At 42.6% G+C, this 19,899-nt stretch overlaps 1 protein-coding gene across 8 annotated transcripts in view; it reads right to left on the reverse strand.

Annotated features, from left to right (window-relative positions):
- Positions 1–1,891: 1,891 nt before the first annotated feature.
- HSPBAP1 (HSPB1 associated protein 1) overlaps positions 1,892–19,899 on the reverse strand; it is a 42,594-nt gene continuing 24,586 nt past the window's right edge. For 5 of the 8 annotated variants that reach the window (XM_068949043.1, XM_068949045.1, XM_068949046.1 and 2 more), the window contains 4 exons: positions 18,046–18,217; positions 9,950–10,033; positions 6,612–6,722; positions 1,892–6,402 (listed from right to left, as the gene is read on the reverse strand). In XM_068949043.1, the coding sequence (XP_068805144.1) occupies positions 5,845–6,402; positions 6,612–6,722; positions 9,950–10,033; positions 18,046–18,217 (925 nt within the window). In that variant the 3' untranslated portion in view covers positions 1,892–5,844. The remainder of the gene's footprint in view (positions 6,403–6,611; positions 6,723–9,949; positions 10,034–18,045; positions 18,218–19,899) is intronic. The other 3 variants (XM_068949051.1, XM_068949050.1, XM_068949044.1) reach the window with 1 other exon arrangement.

Raw genomic sequence — 19,899 nt, forward strand, 5'->3', positions numbered from 1 at the left:
AACGTTTCTGACCTCCTCGAGAAAGACGCAGGCTCACCTCTCCTGCTAAGAAACTGGGTTTTAAAGTTAGTGATGCTGCAAGTGTTTGCGTCAGACCTTTGTGAAGGGGTTCTCTTGGGTCGTCTCGGAGGAATCAAAGTCCTTGCTGGGATGATCTTGCCAGTGCTTTGGAAGAAGAAAAGTTTATGCCCCAAAACGTATGCTAGATTTTACTGAGCAGATGCATGCTGCTGAGCAGGGAGCTAGCAGAGCGTTTTCCATTGTATTGCCTTTGTAAATAGGTAAATAACACAAGGCCAGGACTGCTGTGATGCATGTTAAGATTTTGTGGAAGAGGAAGGCTTCTGGTTTGTGGGATACACCCCTAATAGCTGCAGGGTCTCCCCGGGCCCCTCAGCATCAAGGCACTGGGGAGATGAAGAGCTTTCTGCTTGACTTCCCAGGGCCTCCAAGCTTGCTGTGGTGGGACTTCTGCAAGAGTCCTCCTTTCCTGCCCTGACCCACAGTGCCTGGTCCCCACAACTGTACGGTGTTCCCAAGCCCTGGATGCAGGAGTCCCGCCAAATGGACTGTCCTAAGATGACCAGAGTTTTTAGCTCCCAGTTACCCTTTCAGACAGACAAACCTCACCAATTAGATGGACAAATAAATGTCTAGTGGAGCATCCACTTGGAAAATCTCTAGAAATGCAGCTCCTAGATCTGTGGCTTGTTAAACGGAGCAGAGCGGCTGTCCCTCCTGCTGCCCCTTGTGCCAGCACAGCAAAGTCCGCCCTTGGAGCAGCAAACTGTTTAACCATTTAACACACCCGGCTGTGGGATCAGCCTCCCCTCACCCAGAAAACAGTGCAGTGCAGAACAACTAACGTTCTTTTCCACACCCTTTCAGATGAAATGGGCGATGAAATTGGGCCATGCACTTGCAATGGTCTTCTCCTGTCAGCTTCTGTTGTATTAATACTAGAACGGTCGGAAAATGCCACCTTAAGAGAAAGTCTGCCAACACCATAAAGCTAAATAGTTCACATCTCTAGGTGAGAAATAGAGCAAGAAGCTTACTAGTAGGTCAGAAGTACTGATTTGTAGCACTGCCTTATTTTTAAAAGGCAATTTGCACTGGATAAGGATTCATCCTGCCTCTTCAATATGCTAAGTTTGTTATAGTGTTAGCCACGAGCTGGAGTTTTAACTAGTATCATTACATAAGCTATTGCTCTTCAATTTGATTGCTGTGTGACACCAGGTAAGTATTGCTAGAGCAGAAGTCTTGAAAGATGGAAAAAAATTGAAATGTTAGGAATTAATGCCATGAAATAAAATGTCACTTAAGCTGCCTCTCTAATACAGAAATGTTTTTGGTGACAGACTAAAACTCTAAGAGGCATCATTATTTAGGTTTTTCCCTCCTTGTGCCCCTCTATTTTTGGGGGGGGGGGGGGGGGAAGGTGTATAAGACAAGCTAGGAAAGTCCAGACCTCTAGGTGAGGGCTGTGGTCAGGGATGGTGAGGAGCTCCTTGCCCGCCAACCACTCTGTAAACTTGATTTTAGGGTAGGGAAGACCCAGGCTCTTCATCAGGTGTATGGGACTGACTGGGCAGGTGTGGAAATGAGCACATGCTAGTCCAGGCCACCACTTGGACTGGTTTAAGCATGGCTTTGACTTCATCGTTCAGCCACGTGGTGACAATCTCTTGTTCCACTTGGCCAAAGCGGAGATGAAGAATGTGTCACTAGAGTATCTTTCCTGGTGGTGTTTCCAGGCCATGATCTTCTCAAACGCTGATGTGCCCATTGCTGAAGGTGAGCAGGGAATACCCTTTTGGAGAAAGGGTGGGTGCCTTCTAGTGATTGCAAAGAAAAGCAGCTTTCTCAATGACTGAGTTTCTTACTCTTTGTCACACTGGGTTGTCACCGAAGAGGTCAGGAATCTTTTATTTTAAACACAATGAATATGCAGAAACTTGTCCAAGCTTCTCCATGCAGTGGCCATGAATTTAGAAACAGTCTCAGAAATCAGTGCTCAGTACCCTGAGAATCGAGTCAGAGCTATAAATTTCTGTTATTGGTCTGTGGGCCATTTGCCATATGTGACTTTCTAAATTTGCGGTCATTTCTCTCTCTACCTGTGCGCGCTGTGTGTATGACACTGATTTTTATATTGTGCCTCTGAGACGCAAAGTCCTTCTGGTGCTTTTGCCCAGCATCATAAACGGGCTGGATTTCTCCTCTGGTCTCCCTTGCTAATGGTTTCTGGCAACAGCCTGGTCCTTAAATCATGGGCTGCACCTGGACAGGCATAAAGTACAACTCTCCCCAGATGGACCGTATTTGTTTAGAGCAGTGAGTGATGTGTCTCTAAATACGCACAATTCAGCCTGGGGATAATGGTGTCTCCTGCTACACCAAGCCTCTCTGAGGCAGGTTCTCCTGTGCAGATAACAGAGCATCTGCCTACTGGTGGCAAGTCCTGCTAAGGGCTTAAAAATATTCAGTAAGTCTTTTCAAGGATGGCCCTTGTAAACATAAAGAGAGAAAATGTTCAGTATAGGTTCATGGGGGAATTGTGGGGTTATGTTAAAGTGATCTCCACTTTGGGAGGAAAAATTAAGCTAAGGAAGCTTGTTTTGCAGGATGGAAGTCAGTGTTGCCATCTACCTCCTTTTATTGCCTGTGCTTTTCTTCCCTCACCTTTTCTAGGTATAAAACCTTTATTTTTTTTTTTTTTTGAGATTTCTTTTTGTGCTCAGTGTGCTAGAATGAAACATTTATAATCTCTTCTCTAGTGCAAATGTTCCCAGCAGCAGCACTCTGGCTGGGCCCAGCCCCTATGGTCAGCCTCAGAAAAAAAAATGTAGCAATAGGACAAAAGTGGACTGTCATTAAAGCGCTGTTCTTAGATATGCCAATGTATCAAAACAGTGTTGCCTTATTCTGCAGATCTGCCCCCCAGGAGCCTGGTGAATCACTAAGTCAGCAGATGTGACTAAAACGTTCTTTAGCTGACTTTTTTTTTTTTTAATCCTGTTAGCACAGCAGGACACACAAACATGAAAATAAACTACGCCAACGGGACTGTTTGTTAAATTCTGGTATTGTTGCACTGGTGCAACCCCATTGAGACTGCTTGGCATATTAACATGAGAGTAAGACATGAAAAACGTGGATTCTCAGATGCAGCTACGAATCACATTTTCCCTGCAGGTTCTTTGTTACTGACAATGATACATCGGTGTCATTGGGGTCTGAGCCCAATTAAGTGGGTAGAGCAGGACATTTGATAAAACTTGAAACTGCACACATCTGAGTCACACAGAGCTGCTAAGGCCCATCCACTACTAATTTATAGTTGCTTTCTTTCAAAGTGAAGTTCCCCAGCAAACTCGATATAACTTTATATTTACTCATTCCTCCTAAGCTGGCCAGAGAAGCGAGAGCCAAATCCTGCAGTTCCCATCCATATGCAGTAACTGGAGTGGCTGCTTCTGAAAGGACTCCTCAGGATGAGGTTTCCATGCTGGTTAAACGTGAACTTTTTCAACTTAATCCTGTTCTAAGTATATTTGCATTTTTTTCAAAAGTGAACGGATTTCTGGATTTCTGACCTGTTTGCTGCTAACCGTCTACATATTTAGAGCATTCAGTGTTTTCCATTAGGGATCTGCCAACCTGCAAGCTATACAAAAGCAGAGGGAAAGCACCTTTGCCTTTATGATTTTCTTAACTATAAATAGCTGAAAAGTGACCTTTGTAAAAATGGTACCATCTTGACATATCTAGCAGAGAATAGACACAAGGTGAAGGAATTGCCAGCTAGAAGGTTAGTGGTGTGAACTTATGAATTTGAGCACAGGATAATGACAGAAACCGGCGTGGGGGGGGAGAAAAAATTGCTAAGTTGAAGGGCGATGTAAAGCCCATTTTTTAATACATCTTCATTTTTGGAAGAGGATTAACTTGAATTCATAGTGGAAAGAAGTATTCTGTGTCTTTCCAGTTTCTCCCCAGTTTTCATGTATAGCTTCTGGCTCAACCTATCTTCTTACCTATATTTCCAAGTTCTGTAGTCTTTCAATCAAAGGACCACCCAGCCTTCAAAAACAAATCTAGGGACTATTGCACTTTAAAAGGATGATCTTGTGCAGCAACTCTAATTATCTTCACTTATAAAGGGAAAAAAAAAATAGTTAAATGTTGATTGCTCTAGTAGAGTAGGACAGTCTATAAAGTCATGGAACAACTGCTTAGTTCTCTACCTTAGAGGTAGAGAACTGTGCATATTTGGCTTAAAAAATAAATCTTAACAGTCACTTCCTGATGGCCTTCTGTCTCGCAAGTTCAAGTGTTTCTCAAACGTTTTGTGGAAGGCAGGAAGTAGATGCATTAGTGGGTACAGTACCTCTTGGCTGGGGTTAAGATTATTTGAACTTGCTATTTCTAATGTGTTCGAGAACTGCAGTCTACAGTAAGTTAGTCCACCTTCCCCCCCCCCCCAACTCCTTGTCCTTCTCTGCCACGTAACCATGTCTCAACACCCCTTCCCGAGTCTATTGCCAAGCCATACTTGTCTCAGGGATGCCACCGTGCTTTGTTAATGCAGAAGTCCTGGTAGATGAGTGTGGCTCCCCCACTGACTCATGAGGGCTCAGCCCTTGGAAGCGCAATGTCCAAGGACCCCAAAGTGCTTTTTCAGCTTATTAAGTGGAACCAACCCACTTTGGCAGCAGAGGGGTGTGAAGAAATGCAGGGTTCGGTGTTTCTCTTATATGCTTTTTCTGGCTCAGGATTTAGGTTGCCCATCCTGAGGCCCAGGGTACTCATCTTGCTGGGATGAATCTTCCCTTTGGGTGTAGCTATTCTGATGCAAACTGCAGTCCCTGTGCCTGTGGGGGTGAATCAAGTCTCTTACTTTTGGATATAGACATGGATTAAATACATCCAGCTCCAAGTCTGCTTTCCAACTCTGACCACAGCTGTAAAGCATTAGGTGCTGCAGTATCTCCTTACAATACAGCTGGGCTGCTTTCACTCTGTGTAGTTACTGCTGGTAGGATTCACTGCTTTAAGAAAAGATACTTTGAGTCTAAGAACCGGTGTTTGTGTCATACTACTGGATGGGGGGGGGGGGGCGTGGGCTGGCTGGCAGCAGCCTTAGAGTGATGCTATAAATTGGTGGCCCCAAATTAAATAATAATTGAGAAAGACCCCCCCCCCCAAAAAAAAAAAAAAACCTCTTCAGGCAACTTAAGTTTAATCCAGGAGGAATTGCAGACCAGCTTCTAGCCCCTCCAATGTAAACCCTGCTCATCTGTGTGGCTGCCCCAGTGCAGCTGGATTGCCTCCCTCCACTCCAGCTCTCCAGTTTGTGTGTTCACAGCCTGGGGACCTGAGAGTGCTCTCTGGCTCCCAGTTTGAGTCACTTTTCTGCCTAGTTCATGTATGTGCCCTCTTCTCAATATAAAAATGTCCACAGAGTGGTGGATGATTCGCTGACGCTCAGAGCTGTAGAATGTTTCAAAGGTCCCATCCACAAAATAAAGTGGAATTATGTTATAGCTGGATACGCTGTTTTGCTTGTAATACTGAAGAACTCTAGGACCACATACTCCTTTCTCTTACTCTTCCTCGTTAACAAGTTATTCCTCTTTCAACTCGGCTTCATTCTGTCAGTTAACCAGAATGGGCTGTAGATCTGCAATACATCTGCATTTTCCCTGCTGCGTCTGTCTATAGTTAAAGAATCTTTGAAACAAAGAAGTGAAACATTCAATTGTTACTGAGCTTAAAAACCTAGCACAAGGCTACCATTTGATTTCTTCATTTCAGAAACGATACAGCACTCCACCATTAAATTCTTGTTCTCTCCAACAGCAGTTGAGCCACTAAACTGATGACATGTGGATTAACCAAACAGTCCAGCAAATCATTGGTAGAAAGGGCTGTTTGTGAGGCATTTGGACTGCCGTCTGAATCCATTTGATTTGCAGGCGTTTCACAGTCATTACTCATTACCAATTGCTTCCTGGGGCAGTGTAATTTTCCAAAATGTCCTCCTTCATTTTCATGGGTAAGATCTCTATAGTCACTTTCAACTGCTCCTGCACCCATTGAGCTTGTTTCTTGAGACTGCGGTAAAACTTGAATAAGATGAGGCCCAAAAGATATTTTCTGTAACTTTTCTGCCTTAACTCTTGAAAAGCCAGCTTCATGGGTCAGTAATTTGCAACCCTCTGGTTCAGTGTCAACTTGCCTTTTCCTCTTCTTGCATGAGGCACTTGGTGTTTTCTCTGCACCGATGCTGCTGGGATGTGTCTGCTCTGACACATTTTCCTTTTGACACTTGAAATATGCAGACACTGCACTGTTCAGGTACTGAAGATTGATGTCATGGGATGTTGCCTCAACCTAAGAAAACATCCAGAACATATGCAGTTAAAAGGAGGTGCCTCAATTGCCTGTTGTATGATTATCTTCCCTGAATTACTTTTTGCTACATGAAGGGAAGGAGTTCAAAATCGTTCTTTTTCCAAGGGGTAGAAAGACTCGCAGGGAGTTAAGCAAAACAGCAGTAGCCCCATGCTATCACTGCTAAATGGGAGCAAGAGAGGGCTTACCTCGGTGGGATTTAGCCAGAGATCTGCATCACTGGGATTTTCTGCTGATTTTATGGCACACACCAGCGTTCGAGTTATTGCTTCTTCTACACGGGCTTTGTGGTCTGCATCCTGCCTCAAAGGAACAGAAAGTGTTTGGAGACAGGGTAGCACTCAGGTCTCTGCAGCAGAAAGCTAGATCATGGGAAGAACTAAATGGACAGCATTACTTTTGAAAGCCATATTAATGTATATAAAGTCAGTGAAGGCCTTGGGCTTTTGCAGCTCTTCATTCATGCGTACAGCCCTCACGTAAGTCACGGCACAGGCTTTGGTGCAACTACTCATCCGAATAAGGATTTGCAAAAAATAGATTCCAGTGTGTATATAATCTTTTTCCTTATTAGTGTTCTGTTAATTGAATCCAGTGCTTCAAATTACTATGCAATGTTAGCATTTAATTAATATATGCATTTATATGGCTCCTTAGGACTAGAAGGACCATGAAAGTACTTAGCAAATTTTATATGTATCTATATATTATGCCTAATTTAAGTACTTAAAATACAAAGGATGTTAACAGCAAGTCAGCAAATATCTGGGGGGTAGGGAGGCACAGAAGTGAGTCTTATGAAAATTCAGGAAATATATTATCATGTGACACCAAGAAGCTGATACACTGCTGCAGTCTTGAACATCAACAAAAGGAAAAACAAACGCTTCCTCTAATGAAAGCTCTTCTGCAGAACCAAAAGTTAATTCAGTAATTAGCTCTGTTTTAGGCCTTCACTTGCATCATCCCATTAGGCAGCTGGGTACTAGCTAGTTTAGGACAGCAAAACAAAACTTGATCGGATTTTTTTTCAGGCTTTTCTTTCACATTTAACTGGATTTCTTGTACGTGGAAGGGAAGGCTACGCAGAGAGGAGGCAACGAGACGAAACAAGACGTGTGATTGTCAATGACAGGCACGTAGGAGTGGATACATAAATCTGGTCTTGTTTAGGTGCTTAGACACACGGGTTTTTGGGAGAAAGACATAACCTAGTCAGCAGACCGCCCTGAATCGCCCAACTGTGGCGTTGGGGAACATGTCAAGCAAACCACGCATCTTGCTAGCATGTGTGCTGAAGGCAGTAATTCATCCTGGATCTCGGAGTAGATTCTGGGCTAGAAGCAGGGGGAAACTACTCTCAGCATTTTTGTGGCTCTTGATGCCCTGCTCATTAATGGCCTTGCATAACAGGCCCCCAAGACACTAAAAATCTGCATGCGGAAATGATTATTTTTAAGGTGTTGCACTCCTGGGATTCATTCTGGCCTGCTGAGTAAGAAGGTTGCACTGACTGTGTGAGTATGTGAGGAAGCAAGGAGTACTCTGAATAGCTCACATCCAGCTGAAAACAAATTAAACTTCTACTCTAAAGTCTTGCCCAAATAATTAACAGTTTCACCAGGACTATCAATGTTGGCATGATTCACATCTGTCAGTATGAAAGCAGTTGGTAACAGCTGCAAGTGAGAGAACTGCTTGATTTGGTATTGGAAGGAATCTCAATATTGTCTTTCAGCACGATGTTAGAATTTACTTTTATAGATGGCATAACCCACCATCCAACAATGGTGCCACCATAATCTGCAGGGGTAATATCTGTAAGGAACTTTCATCTGGGTTGCAGTGATTACATACTTCCCTTTCTAAGGTTTATCTCGAGTGCCACAAGGCAATTGATTTATTTGCCATAGTCTTTTTTTCCCTGTTTACAGCAGCTTTTAATTTTGGATCACTCATCAGCAAGATCCAAAAAATACTCTCCTGCTCCCAACGCTATCTACATACAACTACCGGATCCTACTCTGGCCAGACAGGATCTCGGTGACCTTAGCAAGACCTTTTTCACTGGAAAGGCCACAGAGTTAAGTTCCACTTCCCCTGTCCCCCTTCTCTCCTTACAACCCACAGAAGAACAGGAAGAAATGCTAGAGCCAACGCACGCAGCCACTTGGGAATTACCAGCCTAGCATAATCCTGACCTGCTCCTTCAGAAGGGGATAACTCATGAGATGCAGCTCAGGGTGTGAGTTTATGTCGGTGTGAGCATCAAAATTAAGGCAGGCTTCAATTGCTGCTCTGTCACATCCTTGGAGCTTACTCTGGCATTGGACGTGGTCTGACTCTTAGGGCTCTGTAAGAGCTCAGTGTGGGCTCTGACAGTCTGTCCTTACATGTAAGACTATGCATTTAGAAAGATTCATCCATGTGAGACACCCAAGCAAGTCTACTCTGAAATCACCTGGTTTGAGGGGATGAGAAATGTCTGGTGTAGTGTTTGAATAGCAGCTGAAGGGATGAATTAATCCCCCTGCAGATTTCCAGCCTAATAAAGGGCAGAAAAATGCAGTAGCATATTTGTGAGGCATCTTTCACAAGCTGTTTCAAGAGCTTTATTTTTTAACAAGCTAGGACTCATGATGAAGTAATCTGAATCAGAAAACTTTCTAGGGCATTGAGATGATATCCCTGGAATGTTCCCATTCATACCGGGTAACATCAGCAGGAAAAAAAATCAAAACTATCACACAGAGAAATAAGAATTCAAACATCTGGTGCCACCCCCTTCCTATTATGTTTATCTGACTTATTTAAATCTGACTAAGCATTGCATGTAAGCATGTGCTTGAGGTGAAACTGTTTTGTCAAACACTATTCAACACGATATCTGTTAGTCCATGAGAAGTCAGACAAGAAAAGTTTAGCATGTGTTTAACTGATCACCTGAATGAGATAAACTTAACACGACTTTTGCTGAATTGCAGCTTCAGATCTGGAAGCTCTGAAAGGTTTCTCCAGGAAAAACTGCATAGGTAAGGGCTCCTCCCTACTCAGCCTCTGACTACAGCAAAGCCAGTAGGGCTGAACCTGGCAGGCAAGGGGCAACATGCATCACCTTGATTCTTGCTCAGTGTAGCTGAACAGGAGATGCTGCATGAGTTCACATCACTTCTGTGCCCAGCTCCTGCTCCCTTCGATGTTTTTACTAGAGATGCTTCTTTTCTTTCTCCCACTTTCTCTTGCAAAAACCTTGACTCAGAGGTGCCAATGTCAAACATAGCTGTGTTTTAGTGGTGGCTGATAAATGAGGCTAGTAGAACATGCAAGTCTAAAGTGTTCTGAGATCTCTGAGGATAAAAGATGCTATGTAAATGTAAGCTTAGCCCTATTAAAACAACTCAAGCGGCTCATGAGGTCATCAGATCTGGGACAGGATTATTTATGTGCAACTCAGTGGGTTTCCTACTCTGTACAGTACACAGAGACATGGAAGTGCTATGTCACCATGAAATAAAAAGACAAATACCAGTTCAATCCAAGAGTTTATGCTGACAGTGACAGGGTCAATGGCTTCCACATAGTGCCACCAGTGCCTTGGAACAAGCAGGACCTGGAATCAAGAGACATCACATCTGAGTATCAGCAGCAGCCTGTAGGAAGATAAGGCGATTCACTCAGTGATGGGGGTGCAGAGGCAGAATGTGGCAAGGGTAGGGGGTGGCAGGTGATCTTTATTTCTGTCTTCTAAAGAGCCTTCTATCAAGCCTGAAATATCCACTCCCTCCTCTAGTCATATCAAAATCTAGTATGAGAAGCAGACGTGATCCAGAACTACTTCTCATCCGAAATCTTACATGAAGCTGGACTGCGAGCTCAAAATTGTTCTAGATAAGCAAGGTTCTGCTGTATGAAGGGATTCCAGCTGGTGTAGCAGCACAGCACAGCAGGGCTTTAGAGAAAGTCTCAGCTAAGCCAAGTATTCTTTTTGTAGACTCTCCAGTTGAGCAGGCTTCCCAACTCCTTTAGAAGGACTGCCAGCTGGCTTCACCAAAAAGTCAGTATCCTAATGCTCATCCAGGTGATTAACAACATGTAACTGCAATTTTGGTAAATATTATCTACATTGAACTTGTCAATTTTATTAGGCCTGCTTTTAAAAGAAGGTATCCCAGAAATCATGCCAGTTTAGTTTAGGTCAGGGCTTTACAACTATATAAGGATGATAGGTCTGACATAAAACTGATTCTAACCTGTGGCTTTTATGGTATGAAACATTAATGTTGTTTTGATGATATAGCACAAACTTTACAGATTACTGAACATTAGATTAACAGAGAGCTATCGAGAAAAGCATAAAGACCATTTTTGACAGGGAATGAAAACGGTCGGAGATGGATTAAAAGTACACACTTCAGAATGGGGAAAGTAAAGTAGTGATCTGTATCTGAACTGCAGCTTCCCCCACCGCCACCCTTGGTAAACACGCCTTACTTATAAGGATGTCTTTCTAGCTAGACAACCCTGTGCTTCACTATATGAAAAGCTGGCTAATAAGAAAGTGTCTGTGCAGGAAACAATGACTGTGGCCCTAATCCTGCAAACCCTTACAGGACACTCAGAGCAGGAATTAATTTTGGACCACATGACAAAATGCTTTTCACAGGTCTCAATTTAAATCAGGCAAAAAAAAAAAAAAAAAAAAAAGCAGTGGACCTCTAAAGGTCAAAACAATTGGAAACTATCTTAATCCAGTGCAGCACACAAAACAGAAGGAAGTAATTGCAGAGGAGGGAAAAACTACTCTGCCATGGGTGGCACAATATAGGCCTGCCATTAAACAAACCAAACCCTTGCTTAATTAGACATGGTTGTAAACATCAAAAGCAATTAGCCATGTTTGAAACTACTAGCAATGGATCATGCTGCTTAATGTGATAACTAGGTATCTAGGATGCTTTTGAAACTTTGAGATGCTCTGTCAAACAAGGCAGGATTTTTCAGGTTTTTCAAGTCTGAAAATCACCAGGATAGGTTGTTAAACAAGACACTGAAAAGACAGAACTGAAAAGCAGAATAGTAGAAAACACATGGGTTTGCGGACACGCACACACCTTGTCACATACACCAATACAGAGCTGAGGATTCACCAGTCTCAAAATATGCACAGCAAATCAGTCTGCAGAGGGCTACTACTTAGAAATAACACTGACCTTTTTTGCCCATCTAAAAGGTCATGAAACCCTCCTACGCAGACTGAAGCCAAAACATGGTTTCTACACTGAGCAAGCTTCAGGGTAGCACTTGTATCGCATAAACACACGCTTTGTTTAATTAACAGCATAGCTGCACTGGCTTCACTGGAATTATCTGTGAGCAAATGTTTGCCTGCATATCATTGAATCACGTGGTGGGGGGGGGGAAATGAAGAAGGCTCGCATCTTACACTGCACTCTGTTAAAGAAGCTGGATGTTCCCTTATGATGGGGCACAATGATGAAGTCTGGAAAATTTTGCTGTACAGTGGAACTAAGCGCATTTTCTCAGGTAATTGCCTGTTCTAACAGTTGGGTCCTTACTGTAAGACTTGCATGGGAAGAGCAAGTTTGCAACATGCTGGAGATGTGGATGCTAGGCAATGGGAATATGGTGCGGAGGTAGTATGTAGTAAGGGAGCAAGAGTTGGGAGATAAATCCAGAGAAGTGTGTAAACGCTTCAATAAGAGGGGTGGTCTGGAAAAATAAGCTGGAAATTAGAACTAGAACCTGCTGGCTTGACACAATGCATGTGCAAAGTGGAGACAGAAGTGCTTCGGGAGGAGGAGGGGTAATCATGTCATATGATGTGTTGGGCTGCACAACTCATGAGTAAAATGTCTATCTCCTCCCAACTAGTCCAGGCTCTTCAAACTGAAGAGGAGGAACTCAGTTTTTGGAGAGACTGATCTGATTTTACTTGCCAGCAGTTTGAAGGTAATTGCAGAAGCTATGTATTTCTGTATCTGGCACTGTTTGATGCAATTTATAGAGGAGCTACAGAGCTGTGACTGTAAGAGGCAAAACAGGTACCATAAAAATAAAAAGGGGAAAGGAAGTATCTTTAACAAGCTTGTTAAAATAAGGATTTATGGCAGAGAGAAAATTGAAATTATCAAAAGGCAAAAGGGCTAAAACTTTAAGGAAGATGAAGAAATGGGAAAAGGTAATTAAAAACAAAAAATATAGCTAGCAAGGGAGCAGGAGAACTTAGCTGAACACTGAAAATAATCTGGCAAAGACAGAAATAGAGTAGGATTCTTCATGGGTCTAGCTTTGCAAGCTAGAAGCAAAAAAAAAAAATCTGTCAGCTCCACAGTAAAACAAAACGGACTTCCATATATTTATGAAAATAGGATATAAATTTAAATATACTTTAAACTACATTTCAGTGGGAAATGTGGAAGTAAATCACAATGAAATGAAAAAATGTAGCAAGCAGATTTTACAAGGGAAAAGTGAGGCACAAAAGCAGGACCGAATGAGTCCAAGCTATGAGGCAATTCTGTGTTAGCCTGCTTTCTACTCAGTATATCTAGCTGTATGGGTTGGAAGGATCTAAACAGCAACCAATCAGAAAACTTTAACATTTAGGCTAGTGATGGGCAAATACAGCAGATGAAGTTGAAGTCGGACAGAAATCTCAGAAAAGATAAAAATGAAATCCTGGACTGTAAGAGGAGAAAACACAAGAGAATAGCTGTGAGAGTAAGTGGAGCAATGCTGAAGACTTGTACAGCACAGAGAACATAACAAGTTTAAAATCTCAATGGAAATAATTAACTTGATACAGTGCAAAGGTGGAATTGCTTCAAAAATGCAATGCAAACTTCAAAGATGCTTGGGTAACTGCCTTAAGAAAGGGAAGGACCAAAGAATGTGAGCATGATAGGAAGAAAAAGGTGAGGGGGGAAAACTGCTTGCAACTGTGGTAATGGAAAAAAAAATGCATAGCTAGCTCTGCTGTTAGTGCTCTTGGTAAGCCCTGAGCTGAGGTTGGCAGCAGTATGTGAGGTGTGCTCCCTGGACTCCTGGCACCCGAGTCAATGGCCTGGCCTGATGGGTGCCTGTGGCAGCTCGGAGGTCCCCAGCTCCTAGAAAGGAGCTTCTTGGCCAGGCTCCTTCCTCACTTATGACCCAGCATCTTCCCCCCTGCTGAAATGTAGAGCCCGGAACCGCTCAAGGCAGAAGTACTCTGGGGAGAAGCCCTCTGAACAGAAAGGGAATTAACTGGGTTGTTGGGGAATTGGGAGACGGTCGGGAACAGGCAGGAGAGTAGATTCAGAAACCGGCAGCTTTCACCTTTGGTTTGCTTGACTTTTGGGGGAGTGCTCTCGGGCTCTCTGTGCATTGCAGACTAAGCTGACTTTTTTCTAAATAACCAGTAATGGTATAAGCACCACTCCTGGACTTCTCTACCTCTTCTGTGACGGAGATGATAGTTCTCGTAACTAGAGGATCAGTCAGGCTGTCCGCTAGCCTTCTCTACGGGGTGGTTCGGGACCAGCTCTGTAGTCTCGCACATTAAAATCCTCTCTTCCTTCCTCACCTCCCCAAAGAAGAGTTTTCAACCAGATACTATACACAATGCTGCTGACAACTCTGAATTCTCCTTAAACTAAAATCATTTCAACTCTTCTCCAACAAAAGCAGTTTTTCACTGTGGTCCCTTTAAAAAAAAAACTTTATATACCCTGAGCTGGAACATTTTATTGCCTTTTACAAAGTCTAAATTACTGTATTTCCTGACTTACTACATCTGTCTCTTCATATCAATTATATTTCTCCTGATTATTGAGACTGGCTCTGTTGTGCTGTTCCCTACTTTGAGGCCAATCTGAAGTTCTCATCACCCTCCTGCTGCTTTTTTTTTTTTTTTTTTTAAAGAAGTCAGAGGTCTGCTTATGCTGCTGTGAGCTATGGCTGCTGAGCAGCATCCCATGGTGCTACTTACTGCAATAAAAGCACAAAAAGTGAAAACCTTGCTGCTCTACATAGGAACTTAGTGATACTAGTAGTTGTGGATACAGGTTTTGTTTGAGACGTGTTTCTTTAGACTTTTAGAAGGCAGGCAAGCAAAAGCAAAAAGCAAGCAAGCAAAAGCAAGTGAGGAGAAGTTCTGAGCAGAAGCAGAAGCCCCCACAAGTAACCAGAAATGCTGGTAACTTGTTTTTAACTGTTCTTCCCATACCTTGATAATGTCTTTCAAGGCTGGAAGACAGCAGCTTTCTCAAACTTGATGGGCTTCAAACAGTATCTATCTTTCTCAAACTTGATGGGCTTCTGAGTACCAGACTGGCTCAGTCAGGCCTTTCCTTGCATCTCAGGTGCCTAGAGTTTCATTGCAGCTCCTCTGGCATGCAGGGCTATGAAGTGGCAGAGCAGGCTACAGGGCAGCTGTGAGTTGCCTCCTAACAGCACAGGCCCTGATGTCCACTGCCCCTCCTGTTTGGGCTGGTGAGAGAGAAGTGCATTCCTCACGTGAGCCTAGGCTATAAAGTGCCTGCCCTCCATTAGGAGGGTGGATACGTGGAGTCTTCATGTGTCTACCTTTGGATTAGCTGAGATGCACTTTCTACAGTTTTTTACCGTTGTCTAGTGACATGGAGATGGATTCGGAGAAAGATGGATTAAGAACAATTACATTAATGAGCAGGAAGGAAGCAAGAAGCAGGTGACAGATGGGGCAGAGGAGAAAATGATCAATGATTTTGTACTAATACAGCATCTCAGTTTTTCACAGCCTTTTCAGGTGGGATTCATCTCACCTATTTTTAATCACCAAAAAGTTAGGCATCTACTTGTGTAGGCTCATTTTACAGCCTGTGCAGAAAGACAAGATGGGATGAATTAGAGTCCTGCAGGAACGTTGTGTAAAGCAGGATGAATTGCCCTGTAGGTGCTAGGTTCTTCGCACCGATGACAGATGGGACATCTGTCCTGGAAAGGGTTTAAGTTAAGGGTGATGGATCCTGCTCTAACTCTTTGCATCTGTCCCAGAGATATGAGGAAAGGTAAAGAAAGGGTGGAATTTATTAAAACAGACATGTTTTGTCCTGTTTGCAGTCTTTCAAGCAGTATATACATGAAAACAATCCAGGCGTTACTAGAAATATTACAAAAATCTATGAACAAATAAAACAATACTAATGCTTTGGGTGAATACTCACTAGTTTGAGTACAAATTCAACAGCAGTCAGCCTCCTGCTCCATACTTACCACTCAGCCTTGAAATCACACAGGTGACCAGGTCCAGATGCTTATAAGAGTCTCGATATTTGTGTGAAACAACTCGAACTTGCAACTTGGTGAATGTAGTCATGCACAGCTACAAATCCTAGAACCACTTAGCTGCCTATTTAAATAAGTTAGATGTCTAAATGTTATCATATTTTGTACCCAGAACAGATCATTAGTGTATAACCAGGAGTTTCATCAAGACCTCTGGAAATTCAGCCTGCAGTCACTGCTCAAGTACAGAATGCAATCTTATAAAAACCTAGAGTTGTCAGCCAACTATTTAAATTGAGAACAGAGCTTCGCCTCTGAAGAATACAGTGAAAGGACACAAAGACTGCAATCAAGTATGCACAGGTACAATGTTATATGGAGGAATTCTGCTTTAAAGCCTCAAATGGTTGTAGAAAATGGTTTGTAGCAAACACAATGAGACACAATGACCAGAAGATGGCATTAGACACATTAAGTTTTTGATATTCAAAGCTGCACTTGCCCTACATGTGGTTTCTCTCCTGAATACCTAAGAACACCTTTGTCTTTATTTTTAAGCCTGGTACTGTTACAGCATCTAATCCAAAACATGCTGCTCACTCCCTGGGAAAGAGTGGAGATGCTGTAAGTTACTGCAGAACAAAGCTGGCTGCAAATCCTAAAGTAACTGTACTAATTCGATCTGAAAGCCAAAACTGAGCTTGTATCAAAACCATTATTTAGAGATCCTCTCTCTTGATAACAGAAGAATTCTTCTTAGTTTTTGCTTTCCTCTCCGTCAAACAGCAGCAGTCCCCAGCCAGCTGCCCCATAAGCTTCCGCATGAGAAGCTGGGAAGCACTGCCCAAAACCTGCTGATAAAATGGATGAAGGCAATACCTCACAGCTCCATCACTGCCTACCTTATTTTCTCCCTGGAAAGCCAAACAGTATCTCCTTCATGGCAATACAGAGAGCCTGCATTACTGAGCTGTCTCAAGACCTTTATTCCTAGCAAGATTAATTTGTAATTGCTGTAAGCCTAATTAAAATTAAGATCATATTAAAGTTTCACAATCGCACTTGATCATTCCAATGGATATTATAAATTAAAATAGTGCTGGGGATCACAGATAATGCAACGCAGAATGGATGTGGCATTTTTATCAATAGTAAAAATTTGTTCTTTGTGCTTTACATTATTAAACACCATCACCTTACAAAGTGCAGATGGCAAAATTAATCATTTTGCTTTAAGAGTATGACTAGGAGTTAACGTACTGCAAACAATGAAGAGTTGATCAGATGCCCTCCATTGGCAACAGCACAAGCAGAACATACAGTTCCCAGTTGATAGACATCATCTCCTCTTGTTGGAAACTACTACCCTGTTCCAATGCCAGCTCACAGGGGTGCTCCCCACTCTGTTTCCCCAAGATTAGCTGGACTAGTTAAAAAAATCTATTCTTTAACTGTTGAAGGCAGCTGGGTTTGTCAACTAGGAGCCAGAGAAAACTCTCACGTTGCTGAGCTCGCAGCTCAGAAGAGGAGGCAACATCTGGCAGAAGGATGGTGAAGAGGTACTAGAAGTGGCAATCCCATTGTCTTTCACAGTTGGAGCAACGCACATTAGGGGAGCTTTACAAGGACAGCTGAATGAATGCAAAAGGATAATTCAGGTTCTAAATAGAGCCTATGTTGATTAAATAAGACAAGGACACTATCAACGGCAGGAGACCAAGAATTAACAGTTCTGAGTCTGGCCCCCGTTCTGCTGCTGAGTGCCTGTGTGACTTGAGCCAGGCACTTTTAACTGGACTCTCTCAGTAAAACAGTGTTAAAAATATCCTTATATCCTTGTAAAGTACTGTGAAACCTCTGGATGGCATGCACTCTAAATGCAAGTATCATCACTATAAATATTCTGCTATTAAAGCAACAAGTTGGGCCAGTGTTCCCTGGTGAAGGTTATTCCTCACTATCAAAATATAAATGAGTTCCTTTGCTGGCTCTATATGCTCGTTAATCAAATATATTTTATGCAACATATAGGTTTCAGAGTACATAGGCTGGAGTACTGCTCAAGAAAGTTTTCATTCCTTCAAAGCAGATGGAATTGGGGGTGCCTGCAAGAATTTTTATGGAACTGGGGAGCCTACCGAATTAATTATCCACGTTTACAGCTCCTGTGTAAAAGGCTATTAAAATAACAACCAGGTTATTAAGAAAGTTCCTGTATAGAGAGGAACGTATCAAGCATGAGTGCAAAACGTAGAAGGACAGAAATATAGTCAATTTGTTATGATTGCCTAACACTTAGCAATATAAATCACTTACTAAAAGCTTTAAGGTAACGTAAAGCATATATGTGAATTGTACCTGTCCTGGACTGAGTGTAACCACGTGGGCTGTTGCGTTCCTAAACTCAGGAAAGCGTTTCAGATCAGGATTGGTAACATTGACTTTGCTGAATATGCTGGATTCCTCATAAGGGATCCTAGTGGGATAAAGGAAACCGGTGTCACCAGGTGGGAAGAGGTGCCATCTCTTCCTGAAAATAGAGGGAAGACAAAAATGTATTCAGTGCATGTCAGTTACAGCCAAGAACTAGAGGCAATAGCAAGGTTTTCAATAAAACATAAATCCGCCTCACTGTGCGACTCTCCTATGCAGTGAGACCATAGGCAGCGCTTACAGGCTGTCTACTAAACGCCTTTTTAAAATCTTCCACTTTTTAATTTTTAACTGAAAAATTTAGAGCTTCTCATCAATTATTTTTAAAAGGCAGATAAAATAATTTTAAAAAAGCTCTTCCAGCTGGTTCCTTCTTCCTCCCTTTTGCAGAGCAACATGCAGCATTTACAGATGCTCAGAGAGCCATTAAAAACCAGTCAACTGTCCTACAAACCAAGGAAAATAGTTTCATTAGGGACAAAAGTCTTTTGTTCACTGAATGAAAAGGTGCAGTACCCATGTGTAAAAGGAGGGCAATGTGTATTTATGATGGTAATAGTAAAGCGTGAACTTGATCTTTTGTTTCCTATTATCATGTGTATTACCCCTATTCATCTATTAGCCACAAACCCTTACTCTTAGTAAAACTCACCTTGAGGTTCCCGCGCCACAGTTATGACAATGGCATAAAAACAGAGAGATCCACAGACATAAGCACTCCAAAACACCCAATTTTTCCTGGTGTTGTCAGCGCTACCTTCTGAAACTAAGGTGCATGTGAGCCACTGGCATTGAGAAACCCCTGGGCTGGGACCAGCTCTAGCAGGACAGGGTCATGCTGCTCATGAGGGCACTCCTGTGCCAGGCTGTTTTCCTGTGTGACCAAAGGAACAGGTCTATGCACCACAGTGCAGGGCCAAGCAGAACAGAAGGATGGACTGTGTCCTCAAGAGCTAATACCTCTATTTCGTTTACAAGGATCAGTATAACAGAGACTCATGTACGGAGCAACGGAAAAATAAAGGCAGTACTTTGCAGCACCGTTGGACAATTTGTGCAGCTCACCTTTTTGTTTCAGATGCTAGCTAGGTCCTTTCTTTTTGTCTCTTTCCTTAGTACTCACTTCTTGCTTTTTGCCTACTGCTTCTAGTTGTCAGTTTTAAGCCATGGATCCGAAAACGGGAGAAAGGCAGCCACATGGCACAAAAACTGAAGAGACAGGAAGAGTAGGATAGCCAGAACAGCAGAAATTGGCACGGATGAAAGTGCCATAGGCTGCTGGCGTTTCTTGGTAATTACCAAAGCTTTTGCTGGCTGAAAACTCGATAAATAGTTGGCCTGAAATGCAAGCTCTATTGCAATTTTAATATTTGCCCTCCAAACCAGATACTCAGGAGAATAACTAGGTTAGGAGGCTCATGGGTTAATCCTGCAGGCTCATGACAGAGCAATACCTCGAAGCAAAAAATTAAGAAACCTGAGGGATGCAAGGAGGAAATTCAAGATAATAATGAAGGGCTAAGGAGTGGACCCTGACTTTCCTGCAAAGGCAAATCTATTTAAGTTCAGCATAAGCTCATTTTCTGTTACAAAGCTCGTCTTGTTTGTGAGTCTCAAAAGGTGTTCTTCCTGCTCTGAAGCAGCACAGGATTCACAAGCTTGTATAAGTTTGCAATCTATTTATAGGCTTTGCTCTGAAGAGGAAAACAGCTTTGTCTTTTCAGGCCATGCAAAGGCTTTAAGCTTCTTTCTCTGAGAAGAACAAGGATTTTTGTCCTA

The sequence above is a fragment of the Struthio camelus genome, chromosome 6 (assembly GCF_040807025.1).
Source record: "Struthio camelus isolate bStrCam1 chromosome 6, bStrCam1.hap1, whole genome shotgun sequence".
NCBI lineage: Eukaryota > Metazoa > Chordata > Aves > Struthioniformes > Struthionidae > Struthio > Struthio camelus.